Here is a 13,222-nt window from a genome sequence, read left to right on the forward strand (position 1 = left end):
GAAGCAAAATTTATTCTGTTTCTCTTGAGACCAAAATCAGGTTGACTGAATGTTGCTATTTCACTTAAGTGGGCATCAAGGAAGAACAAAGCCTTTCAGAAGGCTTCCCTCCGTGTGTCTCGAAACAGCAGCTCGTGGAACAGGATAGACTTAATGGCATCAGAACTCAGTCTTTTCTGACCATGGCTTTCCTTTCCATGTAGCTTTTTAAGAAGATGTAACTGTTGCTTTCCAAAGGCATGGCCAACTTCTTACTTTGGAAGAGGGAAGGAAGCCACTGGAAAAACCTGCGGTGGAGCAGAGATAAGAATTCACTTCTTGTGTCACCTACCTCATCCAGCACTGTGGAGAAAAAAATAAACGAAAAATATTGCCATCAGGAGAAGAGGAGTATATTACAATTGGTTTCTGGTAGCTAAGTTGGTTTCAATTGGTTTCTAGGCAGCCCAGTCCTTCTCTCAAGGTGCTGGTGACATGAAAACATATTACGTGATTTCCCTATTGTTTCAGAGGACCCTTCAACTGCAGATAAGTTTGTTTCACTGAAGAGATCTTTAAGAAAGAGGACAAGATTTAAAAAAAAAAATAAATAGAAAGGTAAATGTTCAAAACAAGTGTCCTGTGGTACCTCTTGTGGTTCTGTTTGCTGATGGCTCAGTTTCTGTATGGTCTGAGTAATGAAGAGCTGACTAGTGCACCTAGTTAGGTGTAATTCCCTGAGTACTCTTGAAACATAACATACCCAGAAAGATTGTAATGAAAAATAATAGAAAGGCAGCTGGGGGCTTAACTTATGATTTCTGCTCATTACACTAAACGACATTTTCATTGCAGTGTTACCATCAAGATTATTGGCTGCCTCATAACATAGGTCCCACCTGAAAAGATTCAGGAATAGCTTTGTCTGCACAGTTATAGCCATGGAAAAACACCAAAGAGTTGCGTAAGACCTAGTCATGGATTGCCAGATACAAATAGTGTGATGCTTTGTTCAAAGTTGGCTGGAAAAATAATTGAATGTTCTGTATCACTTTATTCTGTGGTATCTGTATGACCATCTTTGGTCTTCTGCAGTAGAAGTATTTAACTGGGAAACCAACATGTTGGTAATTTTTGCTTCCATAACAGGAACTTGTGATCTCTGGCTTTCCAGCATATAACATGAGTAGCAAAAACTATGTTTAAATTGGCTTTGAATCCTCTTGCTCCTTTGCATGTATGCGGACCTGTCTGAGGGCTTGTCAGAGCATCTGAAAGGTGACTGCCATTCATATGTTTGTGCCGGTGTTGGCCAGGGGTTTGTGAAGGTCTGTATTTTGGAAATAGATTTCACTAGGAAATTCAGTCCATGATGGCCTGTTTCACATGTTCAAAAATTGAATCTAAGAGGTTTCCCCTGGAACAGCCTTTCCGAAAGGTATATTCAACATGAGTTGAATAAAGCCAGCTGAGGTGACTGAGTGCAATTGAATTGTCTGTGATGTGCAGCATCTGAGGTGTGGGAACAAAATGGTCTTTTGTAGTTCCACTCTTTACTCTTTTCTCTTTATAATGGTCTTTTAAAAAATGGGGGAGTTTTCTCATTTCTTCACCTTTTTTCCAGTAGTGCTTTTGAACAGCTCTACCCAGTGGACTGGAGGAGCCAGTCTGTATCAGTACAGTATTGTACTGTATTGGTAGCAGCAAGCAGCTGCTTCTCTTACATCTTCTATTGTCCTGCCAGTATCAAAACTAACCTCAAATCTGGAGTATTTATATACACAGATAATGTATAGACATGGCCAGCCGCAAACAGACACCCACACAAACTCAGAAATGGCAGGCAATAGCCTGACACGGGAATACTCAAGGAAGACCCTATTTCCAGCTCTTTTTAGTATCTGGCTCCATCAGTCTTGGTCTTCTGGGTTATCAAGTCTCCAGACCCACTGCCTCCAACATCCAGCCCCTCAGATTTTCTAGGAGCACATCCCAGGCCCTTTGTCACTCCAGTATCCGGCACTGGGCTCAACTTAGAGACAAGCTAATCAAGCCTGGAGTTTTCTGATGGATTATGCACGCATGCTCTCAGAACAGAAAATAGAGTTTAGATAGGGCAAAATGGAGGCGATTTGCGACAGGGCTTGCCTGAACAAGTGTGCTGACTTGGCCAACAACAGCCTCTTGCTCGCACATGACTGGCCTCATTTATTCCCCACCTGGAACCCCCTTCATTTCCCTGAACTTTCTCTCTCCCATCTAGATTGATTCCTGCCTTCCACTCTCTTGACCCTTCTCTTAAACATCTAATGAGTCCTATATTATCCTTAAATACTTTTGCTCAATCCCCCAGTCTCCCTCTAAGCATCCCATAACAAATCCTATGCCACCTTTATGCCATGGTTCCCTGGAGCTTGAGTTTCTTGCATTGAGTCACCCAAGTGTGTTCTGAAATAGGACCAGGCTTAGTCTTTTGCCTTTGAGGCCCTCAGGAGTGGTGGTTCATGTGTATTACATTGATGGAGCTCATCACTGTTCAGACTTTTTGTCTATTTTGAGCAGTAATGAGGCAGCAGGCCCTGCAGATACAAGGGGTGATGAAAGTAGATGCACACGCCAGCCCAGCAGAGCAGGGCAGCAATATAAACCCTATGTATGGAGAATTGTGGTCTTCTCAATCTTCTCCCTGCTTTTGCCAATGAAATCAGCCATCCTTGGTGTGCTGCTGAGCAGGCTTAGATTAACTCAGGAACTTCAATATTTGTTTAAAGAAGAAAGAAGAGAAAAAAAAGAAGATCATGCATCAGTATTTCCCCAGAGTGCCTGTTCTCTACCTCTTATTGGTACACTTTGTCTAGTTACTAAGAAAAAAAACACATACCTGCCAGACACAGAGTAACTTAAGGAAAGTTCCTTGGTTTGCACTTAGCTATTTTTACTCTCTGTTTTCCTTTTCTTTAATGTCAATTAGATGCACAGTAAAATATATGTAGTAAATCAATAATAAAGATTATATAAGGAGATCTAACTGAGCAGCAGTCCCCTTAGTGTAGCATTCAAAAAGGAAAATGAGCACTGGTTTGTTTAAGCACAAAGAATGCCAGTGAACAGCAACGTTCAGGTAACAGAGGAGTGAGGGAGATTGTGTTCATTTGGCTCAAGCAAGGTGACTGCTGTAAGCCAGTGTGCTTCCTGCACCGTGTCCAGTGCCTCAGAAGACAGATACCAGCAATCTATGTGCATTCAAAAACCACTCTGCCAAAAGCTGGATCTTGTATAAGGTCTTTCAAGTTGGATGTACGAGGTCTTTATCCAGTTGTGCAAATCTTGGCCTGTACATTTTCCTTGAAAAAAGACTTTTTGTGTATGTGAAGCTTCAGTGAGCTTCCAGCTGTGCTCCTGTAACACGACTCTCATGTGAAGTACTTGTTTCAAAAGGCTGCTGGCCTCAGAGAGGATGAGGAGTTCCTTTTTATATATATAATCACTATATATTAATTAAGGGGTGCCTAACATCTACTTGGAATTCCTTTTGGGGAAAAATGAAGTTCTCCTTAATGTGCACGAGTTCAAAGAAGTGGGGATTAAATTCACCATTTTAACAGCTGACATGTCTGGCAGAATTAAGATCATTCTGCAACAGCTAGCCCTATAGGAAAGCAGATGTCTGTTTCTTCAGATCTCCCTGCATGTAACATGTCTCTGAAATAACTGCCTAATGTATCTTTTGGACTGTGTTCCCTTCCTGATTGCAGTTTGGGCTGCTGCAGAGTCACGGCAAAACTGATAGTGCTGTTGTGAGGGGCAACATGGGGCTGAGCTTCTGAGCTAAGCCAGAGGTCCAGGTAGTCAGGGTCCATCTCTGTCAGTAGCTTGTAGGTAAACATCAGAATCATGGCAAGTAGAGACTGAATCTCTTCTGAAGGTATACGGCAGGCACAGCAGTTGTGAAGTGGAGATGGGGGCTGAGGGAGCTGGCAGAAGGTTGTGCTGTGGGACTGAATAGTGAAGTGAAAAGATGTCAGGTCTGGTTGGTGGGAGACATGGGATGGATGGGTTTGTCTTGAGGGTACGTGTTCTAGGGTGATTAAGACGGTGAGCCACAGGACGGTTCTGGTGGAGTACTTTGCTTATTGAGCTTTGGAGTGTTTTTTAGGCAGGAATTCACAATAAGTCAGTGTTGAGCTGTGTGACTCAGCTGAGTCTATAAAGTAACGCAGCTAACAGCTTGTGTGCAAAGTGGGAGCAGAGAGGGAGTGGTTTTTCTAGCATTTTGAAATACCTAAATGCGAGTGTTTGTGTGTCAGCTTGCTGCCCACTGTCCACCCTAGTCCGTGGAAAGCTGTAGCAGCACATAGCAACTGAGCGTCTCGCAGCAGCCCTTTACATTTGGTAAGCTGGAAAGCTCTCTGTTTCCTGGCTTTGTCAGCAAGATCTCCATTGTGAGTGTCCCATGGGCTTGGACAGCCAGGTCTGCACCCATCCTGATTCCTCCAAATCCTACTCTTGCTACAAACAAGAGCTGAAATGGACTGTTTCAGCATGGCCTGTGTTTTAGCCTGTGGCCTAATGCCGTGATTCAGATACTGGGAGAGATATGCCCCCACTGAGCACAGGCTGCTTCCTCTCATTGTTCATCTATGTGGTACAGCAGCATCATGAACAACACTGTGCTCTTCCCTGAAGAGCTGGGGCTGCCTGGCAGGACAGAACAGCCCATGCTGGGGAGAGGTGGCCGGGCACCCCGAGAGATTTCTGTGGTGAAGGCAGCTGAGGAAGACCATAGAGAGCACATGGAGCCTCTGCTCTGTCTGCTGATGCGGAAGGTCTCATTTCAAAGGCACGGTGCAGGATTTGGGGGTGCAGGGGAGGGTGATGCCTGGGTAACCTTTTCAGAGGCTTTGGCTTATAAAGATTACTTGGGGCTCTGGAGGTTTGAGCCAGTTTAAAGTATTAAGGAGTGAGAGCAGGGAGCAGAGGAAGACCTGGCAGCACTGGAGCAGCTGTACAGCGTGTTGAGGCTGAACGGCCCAGGCTCTCTGAGCCAGCAGCAGGCAAGTGGAAGCACCCTGCTCACAGTGAGTGCCACCAGAGTGTCTGGGCATGAAGAGTGAGCTGGCATACAAACAGATGACAGGCCAAATCTGATTTTTGTTTTGAAGGAACTCACAGAAAGCTTCAGATGATGAACATCTCTGACACTGCTGCCATCTGCTCCCAAAGCACTCGCAAACAAGGGGTAAAAAATTAGCTGAATAAAACAAGTCATTCTTGTCTGTGCTTCTTTATGAAGAATCCTAAAACAGCAGCTTGCCATCCAAGTGTTCAAGGTAGCCGGATCTTTATTTCACTTACCCATGGAATGATTCTCTTCATTTAAATCATTTGACTTACGTTACAGAATAAAAATAAGCCACCAAGTTTTATGAGTGAGTTACTTATAAAAATAAGTCAGAATAAAAATAAGCTACCAGAATTACCCAATACTCACAAAGTAATCTTCACACATACACACAACTGTTTTCCCTTGTGGGCACATCAGTGGCACATTGAACTCCTGCATCTGTCTCCACCCTGGGAGAAGATGTGTTTGAGGAGGTGATGTGTTAGCAGCTCCCAGCAGGGAAAAGACCAGGCTCAGTCACAGGGGCAGCATACCATGGGAGCAGCGAGCTGTGCAAAGGCTGCCTGGGCAAAGGCCTCTTGCAGTGAGTGCTGGAGAGTTTAAACTATTGCAGGCTAAGCAATGTGTATCAATCTTGCAGTAATCTTGTGGTCTCTTGTGATGCTGTGGCTGGTTCAGAAGGTGAGCTTGGGGTCCATACTGCAGAGCTCACTGTAAATAACCGAGGTTGAAAAGATACCCAATTTTAGAAAATTGAGGAGCACTGGGATGTTTCATGTGTGTTTCTCAGCTTACAGAATGTATCTGAAGATAGATAGTGTCCCTCCAAAATCTTATCTGACTGTACCTGTCCTTTTTATTCTTCATACTCACCCTGTTAGCTCTCTTACAGACAGAACGAGCAATGTATTTTTATGGCTGGCCTTGTAATCCCGTTTCAAACTGCTTAAACTCAAGCAACGTGTGCATCCAACACTTGACACTAGTTTACTCATCCACACTAGTTCACTCATCATATGCAGCCTCAGCTGGTGCGCGTTGTCTCGTACAAGGGAGAAATACTGGAGAAAATTGTACTGAAGGGAGCTTCTGGAAATGACACTTTTGGAACTCTGTGGGTTTTAAATCCAGAGGTTTGGTAGTAAGGCTGCATGCTGTAGAGTTGCAAGGCTCCATGGCTGAGTTTATACTGTAAACTGCAACATTTAGCAATTTGTAGTTTAATTTAGAAGGATCACCCACTTTCCTAAGTGCTTAAGTAATGTGGCAGGCTGTGGTTATTGATTCTCTCTAAATTTATTACAAGAAAGCTGTATTCACTCTTTCCCCCTGGGAATGCCCCTCCTGAACTGCATGCTTGCTAGTGACAGCTTAGACCCCTGATACATAACCAAAGGCCTTGCCTAATATCCTTGCAACTGCTCAGGGAATTTTTATTAAGTAAAAGCATCATTAAAGTCGACAGAATGATGAAGTTTAATGAGTGTCTTTCCCACTTGATATTGTTAGTTTTGCTGCAGCAGCCTTAGTGCTTGCATTTGTTAACGGGGCAGGCAGAGAATGCAGGGAGATTTTGTTTATATTTGCATAAAAAGAAACATTTATGTTTGTGAGAGATGTTTGCTTTGAAAAAATGTAGTACAAGGAAAGAAAGCAACCAGAAATCTCTATCTGGGGACATTCTGCATTTTCTGACTTGCATTTAATCTCCCCTTTCACTTCAGTACAACAGCAAGGCAACATGCAATGCAGCTATAGCTGCTAATTGTACAGCAATTCAATATTTTGTGAGCTGTGGTTGTGCTAACCAGCTCCCAACTGCTGCAAACTGCAAATATCTCAAGCATTTGTTTGCACTCCACATTTTATTCTTCAGCCCAGGCTTTGGGTTGCAAGGTGTGCACTGTGAGCTTCCTGAAGCTGTGCCAGCCTCATCAACTGGTGGTGTTCCAAAATACCAAGTATGAAGGTGCCATGTAGATATTAACAGCCTTTACCTCACCACTGTGACTGAAAACAGTAGGCACAGTCAGCCTCAGTGTTGCTCTCTGTTTATTGAGCTAATCTGCCAATGCTGAGGGTCTCAACATGCAAAGAGCCACATCAAGGTGCCAGCTCTCAGCAGCTTGCTGCCCATCAGCCAGGCTGCAGGGCTGTCTACAGGCATGTTTTGGGCTGACCTGATGAGCCAAGGGCAGTGTGCACGTGTGTCAGCCCATGTGTGACTCCACGGCAATGGCAGAGCAGAATTATACACCATTACAGTTTGGCTGACAGGCAGTGACTTACATATGCTGCGGTTTCTATGTCTGTTCACTTCCAGAAGGTATCAAAATCTATGTGTGAACTCCACACCTATTACAGCCAAAGGGTTTTAGGTTCTCACGCAGTTTGGTTAGTTCTCTGCATGGATCAGTTCAATTAGGGCTTTCTGTTGTTGGCTTTTTCTGTTGTTTTTTTTCTCCTCCGGAGCTATAAAAGTGGTGCCTGTCATTCTACTAGAAGTTCACTGGAAATCCAGAATTCTCTTTTCCCTAGTGTGACAGAAGGCAAGTTCTGTCCCAGCAGCATTATCACAGTCATTATTGTATTTAAATGTTGTTGTGACACCATATGTCTCCTTGTATTTGATGTGTGCAAACACAAGAGAGAGAGTCCCTGTCTGTGCAGGCTTATACAATCAAAATACGTCTGATCCTTGCTCTTTGCGTAGCAGACTGCTGTGATAGATTGTAAAGCATTTATCTTCAGCTGAGACAGCATCATGCAGCTGAAACTTACTTGAAATTTTGCCAGAGAAACCTAAGTAGATGTCTTTGATTTGTTTATTTCGAACCAAATAATTACTCTCCTGGATGATGTTTGGGTGCCCACGCCTTGAGAATAAGCAAAAAGAACATTAAAGTGCTGCGACTCATGCAGATCTACTAGTGCGAATGTACTATTTGCGTGGGGATGGAGAGGGAATCACTGCAGCACCCCTAGTGCTAAATATCATAGGGAGCAAGTGCCAGAGCAAAACTGCGACCAGAAGTTCTGACAGGAAAATTGGGGGTTTTATCACTTAATACGTGCAGCAGCTGCTGGGCCTCACTTCACAGTCAAAAGATGTTGCCCAAGGAGACCTTACTGGAACTTCAGAGATGATTCAGAATTGCCCATAGTCAGTTCTTCCACTTCATAAGCATTCATGAAGTCAGTAGAAGGCCAACCAAACCTTCTGTTTTCAGAAATAGTTCGCTAATCTGAGCCCTGCCAGTCCACCAGCTTGAGAATTTACACTGAGAAAGCAGAAAATGAGAGACATAATGGATGCCAAAAGGGTTCCTGAGTGGGAAACTCACATCAAGTTTCCAAAGAAAAATAAGAAAGCTCAGTGGAACCTGAGCAAAAAAAAAGGCGTAAAACCCAAGGAAAACACTAAAGCCTTGTGGTCCTTTCTGGATTGGCATTAACAGGACGAAGGAGCTGTGGGCAGCAGTAGGCTGAAGACACGGAACAGCAACAATGGACTTCTGCTCCAGTCTGCTGGGGGAGGAAGTTGTGCTCACATGCAGTGGATGGGTGGATTCTCTGTTAATTCAGTTACTGAAGTCCCTCACGGGAACCTTCTTATTATATGAAAAACCTCACATTACACTCCAATGTACTGTTATTTCTCCAGAGCCAAAAACCAGCTTGAATGTTAATTTAGTGTTTAACTAACTCTTGGTTCACAGATTGGAGCAGTGTCTATTTCCACTTCTCTGATGCTAACTTCTCACAGTCAGGAAATCATTGCTGACAGCGGCTCTAATGCTGTGCTGCATATTGTTGAGAAAAAGACCCTTCTTGTCCCTGGACTCTTTCTACCCTGGATCAGTTTCTGACGAGACAACCTCTGTGAATGACAGCTGAAATAGTTCTGTGCTCATCTATGATAGTATTTCCTGATACAAAAACATCTCCTCCCCTGTCTTCCCTCCCCCAGTTCACTTTATGTCTTGCAAAATGGGATGGGTATTTAGGACAGATATTTGATTGGTATATGTGCTGTACTGGGATGAAGTACAGCCTTGTGCTACTGGGGCTGTGTATCTTACAAAAAGGAAAATATGTGTATTCTAGCTAACAGACAGTATGCGGTTATCACAGAGGTTCAGGGCTCTCTGTGTGTTCCTCAGGAAATGGGATCTGATTTCTCACTGACAGCAGGTGATGGCATACATAACAGTTCAGTAAGGTGAAGCAATGTCTTAGTTTACAGCTGTATTTTCCTTGAGCAGGGCTGTTTTGGGCACAGTGCGCCTTGACAGCAGCCTGCTCAGCAGCATGATGTACAGCTGCAGTTGCTGAGAAGGTGAAAACGAGCACTGCCTCTCCTCAGTGCTCTGCCAGAAGCTCTAATCCCATTATGCAATCCAAGAACCCCGAGGCTGAAGTATCCTCCAGGTGCTGCACAATAAAGCTCAGAGCAGGTGCAAGATTTTAACCTCCCAGCTCCAGCAGCTACAACCTCTCTGTGCCTGCCATAAATAGCTCCACCAGAGCCACACTGTGTAGCGTGGTAACTCAAGGGTATCTCTGTCTCTTTGGATTCTTGTTCAACGTCTCTTGCATGAAGTTGGCCACGTAGTCCACCAGGCCCTGTCTAAGAAGCTGGGCAATTCCTCTGCTTCTGAAAGTAGTTTCAGCCTGGAAAGTAGAAAAGGTGACTCAGGTAAAGAGTTGCTTTATCTCTGAGTTACACACTCGGGCCATTAGCCACTGCAGAACTATGAAGCTGAGTGCCAAAAGCGTAGTGACACAAGGGACCTGCACCTTTACCTTCTTCAGCAGCAGCAGCAGCAGTCCTCTCAGATTGCAGAAGTCAGTGCTCAGCCTCTTTGGCAACAGCCGAATGTGGCACGAAGGTGAGCTGTTAGCAGGGGGACACCTTCCAGGGGGATGTCAGTGTTTGTGTCACCATTCCAGCTGTTTGTACAGCTGAATGAGCAGAAACAAGGCCTGTCCCTGCTCCCTTCTGGGTACACTGACACCCCCGCATAGTGCATCTTCAGAAAGCACTGTGTGCGAAGAAGGGAAGTTAGGTTTGAGCTGTGCTTATTTTTGGTGCTTTTAATTTAGTTTCGTTAGGATTACTCATAAATTATCTATTAATTACTATGTGATATTTAGCAAGATCCTCTCAGCCATGTAGTCTATTTAGCATTGCTATGAATGCTTGCTGTCTTAATTGTAGGATACTTTGTCAACATTTAATCAGTGGTACTTACTAATATGGCAGTGATGTGTTGGTAGCTGTCCCAGTACTATCAATCATGTGTGAGCAGCAAAGAAGGCTGTGACACTATTGCTCTCTGTCACATTATCAAGCCCTTGGGTTTTCTGGTTAGGGATGATGCTCACTTTGCTTTAAGAGAGCACTCTATCTCTCCAGCTCAACCCAATTTTTGTCATTGTCGACTTGAATATGCGTCGTCACAGTGCTCTGTGCTTCAGTTCCATAACTGCCAAGGAAAGGCTGCTAGTTTCTGAAGGCAGAGCTGATTGCTCCAAAAGCCCCTACTCCTCCTGGTGTTACTCTGGTAAGTCACAAACAGACTGGTAATACGGACTGCAGCATGAGATCTTACAGAGGAATCAATGTGTTGAGACAAAATAAATGTAATGACCTTCCGTGGTTTTTTATTTCTAGTAACCATATGTCTCATTGAACACGCCGCAGATCAAAAGCTTGTATTTAATGGTTTGATAACAAATGTTCTTTGTCTCATTTCCTTGCAGTCTTTATGGCAGACACATGCAAGCGAACCCTGAACCTCCGAAGAAGAACAATGACAAGTCAAAGAAGATCAGCCGTAAGCCTCTCGCAGCCAGGAACAAATGAGTCTCCAGCTTGTGCCTCTGGTTTTATATATTTTTTTACGTTTCTTTTGCATGTGCCTATAATATTCCAGCACATCTCCTATTACTCATATTGTAAGGAAGCAGAGACTAGAGGTAAAAGCAATTTACCGCATGTGCTGCTTTAGAGGATACTGCTTAAGGAATACCAAATTACATAGTCTCCTAATTACGGTCACATTTATGTAGCCATTTAATATATCACTGTCAAACACATTTTAGCTTTTCTATTTATACACATGTTAATGCCCTCTGTTCACATGTATCACATCCTGTTAATATCAGGGGTTTGCACCTATATTATACGATATTAAATTTCACATCATATTCCAAACGATTTTAATAAAGGTCTCTATTTGTACTGCGCTTTGATTTCTTCAGTAGGACTTCGGAGCAGCAACGTTCGTGAAGAATGCACGTGTCCCGTTTCCTGCGATGCGTTCCTTTCTTCCATAGGAATATAATGACATTTTGTCTGATGTGAGTTAGTTAAAATTTAAAGCCTTCTGTTCGAGGACGTAACATTTTTAATCAGTTTCAATTTATTTTTTCCCATGGCTGTGCCCTGCATTTTTGCCTTGGAGGTTATTTTGAAACCAGAGAGTAAGGGAAGAGAAAGAGGAAAGAAAAAAAAACCTTATCTTTGTAAGGAGCTGCCAATTGCCAGCCTCAGTTTGGGGAAAGTGAGCTTTCTCATTTGAAGAAGATGGTACTTCTGCCAATTTTTTAAAGCAATTTTTTTTAAAGCAGAAGACCCAAATAATGTGTTTAATCTCTGCCATGAAAACGCTGTACTGAAGAGCTGTTCCAAATGGCTGTTGAAAATGCCACAGGTGCTATATTTATCCATACAAAACCCGCACCAAAACCAAGCTCAGAGGCTGCAGTTGTGAAGCGATTAAACAACAAATTGTTTAACATCTGAAACAGCTTCGGGTCTTATCGGTGTGAGGGAAAAATAATAATACAGACAGCGGTTTTCGAATGGTTTTAGTCTTGCAAGAGCAAAATCTAACCAAGCATCTCAAGGAGCAGGAACTGGGCTGCTCCAGTCAGGACCTTCCTGCTCCCTATTTCCATGGATTTCATACTTGAACAATCCACTGCTGAATTTCTGATGTTGTCTGGCCAGCAAGCCAGGAAACATGCCCAGAATACTGTTGTATTAAATAAGAGTAGAAAAGGTTATAAATAGCTCATGCTGGAAATAATACATTTTGCATCTAAAGACTCTTACAACCACCAACCTCTTGAGGGTGTTCAAGGCTACCCTGGCATTTAAGTAATAAATGCTTGTCTTAGGCTGGGAATGAATGTATTGACATACATATATTTTGCAACAGATTTTTTGAATTGGCAAGCAGGGATAGGAAGTTGGCTTCAAGCTTTAGAGACATTTTAAGTGGTCTTTGGTACTTCAGAAGAACAAGGCAGCCTTGATAGGCAGATGGAAAACGGTTGAAAATAATAGACTTGTCAGGAATAGTCAATTTTATCTATTGCAAACTCTGCAGAGGATTTTCAAACCTCCTGAGTGATCTGTCTCGGGTAACAGTTCCAAGTGAAACAGAGCCATTGAGGGGCTGGGTTGGCCACCTGCTAGAGTGCACACAATGAAATCTAGATGTAGGCATTAAAACACAAGGGTATCTAATGACAGTAATACTGGTACTACAAAAAACCTTGAAGAAATGTCAGTGAAATGTCAGAAGATCCCAAAACTACTGTTGCAAATTCCTTTTGGAACAAAACAAATGCCAAGGGCGCACCTATTGGGAAGGGCTGAAGTGGCTCCTACAATAGCTTCAGATCACGGAGTAGGGTCTCTAACATAGAAATCAAAGCTTGCTCAGGAAGGCTTGATCATGTTGTTTGTGGGAAGCAATCGCACCGCTTTAAATACACTTTGATTTTGAAGGATTAGTCAGACTTTCATTAACTGCTGTTGCAAATTTCACAAATGTGGAAGGCATCGTGCAGGCTCTCCCCTGCAGTACTTCTCAAGTATCGATCGGAGCATTCGTGGCTTTTCACAGTCAAAAACATAATCCACCCAGCCTTCCCACTTCTTCCCCCATGAAGGAACGCAGTTTTGACAAGCAAAAGCAAGAAAGAGGGGTCTGGGGAAGAGTAAGTGAAAAGCGTAAAGATGAGAAGGATAAAAGAAACCCTAAAGGGAGAAATATTATACGGAAGATGGTGGCAGATGGGGAAAAGAGAAGGTTCTTGAAA

At 43.4% G+C, this 13,222-nt stretch overlaps 1 protein-coding gene across 2 annotated transcripts in view; it reads left to right on the forward strand.

The window, feature by feature from the left end:
- RSU1 (Ras suppressor protein 1) overlaps positions 1–11,351 on the forward strand; it is a 91,063-nt gene extending 79,712 nt beyond the window's left edge. For both annotated transcript variants that reach the window (XM_015853476.2, XM_015853477.1), the window contains one exon: positions 10,871–11,351. In XM_015853476.2, the coding sequence (XP_015708962.1) occupies positions 10,871–10,973 (103 nt within the window). In that variant the 3' untranslated portion in view covers positions 10,974–11,351. The remainder of the gene's footprint in view (positions 1–10,870) is intronic.
- Positions 11,352–13,222: the final 1,871 nt, after the last annotated feature.

Source organism: Coturnix japonica, chromosome 2, assembly GCF_001577835.2.
Source record: "Coturnix japonica isolate 7356 chromosome 2, Coturnix japonica 2.1, whole genome shotgun sequence".
In the NCBI taxonomy this organism is placed as follows: Eukaryota; Metazoa; Chordata; class Aves; order Galliformes; family Phasianidae; genus Coturnix; species Coturnix japonica.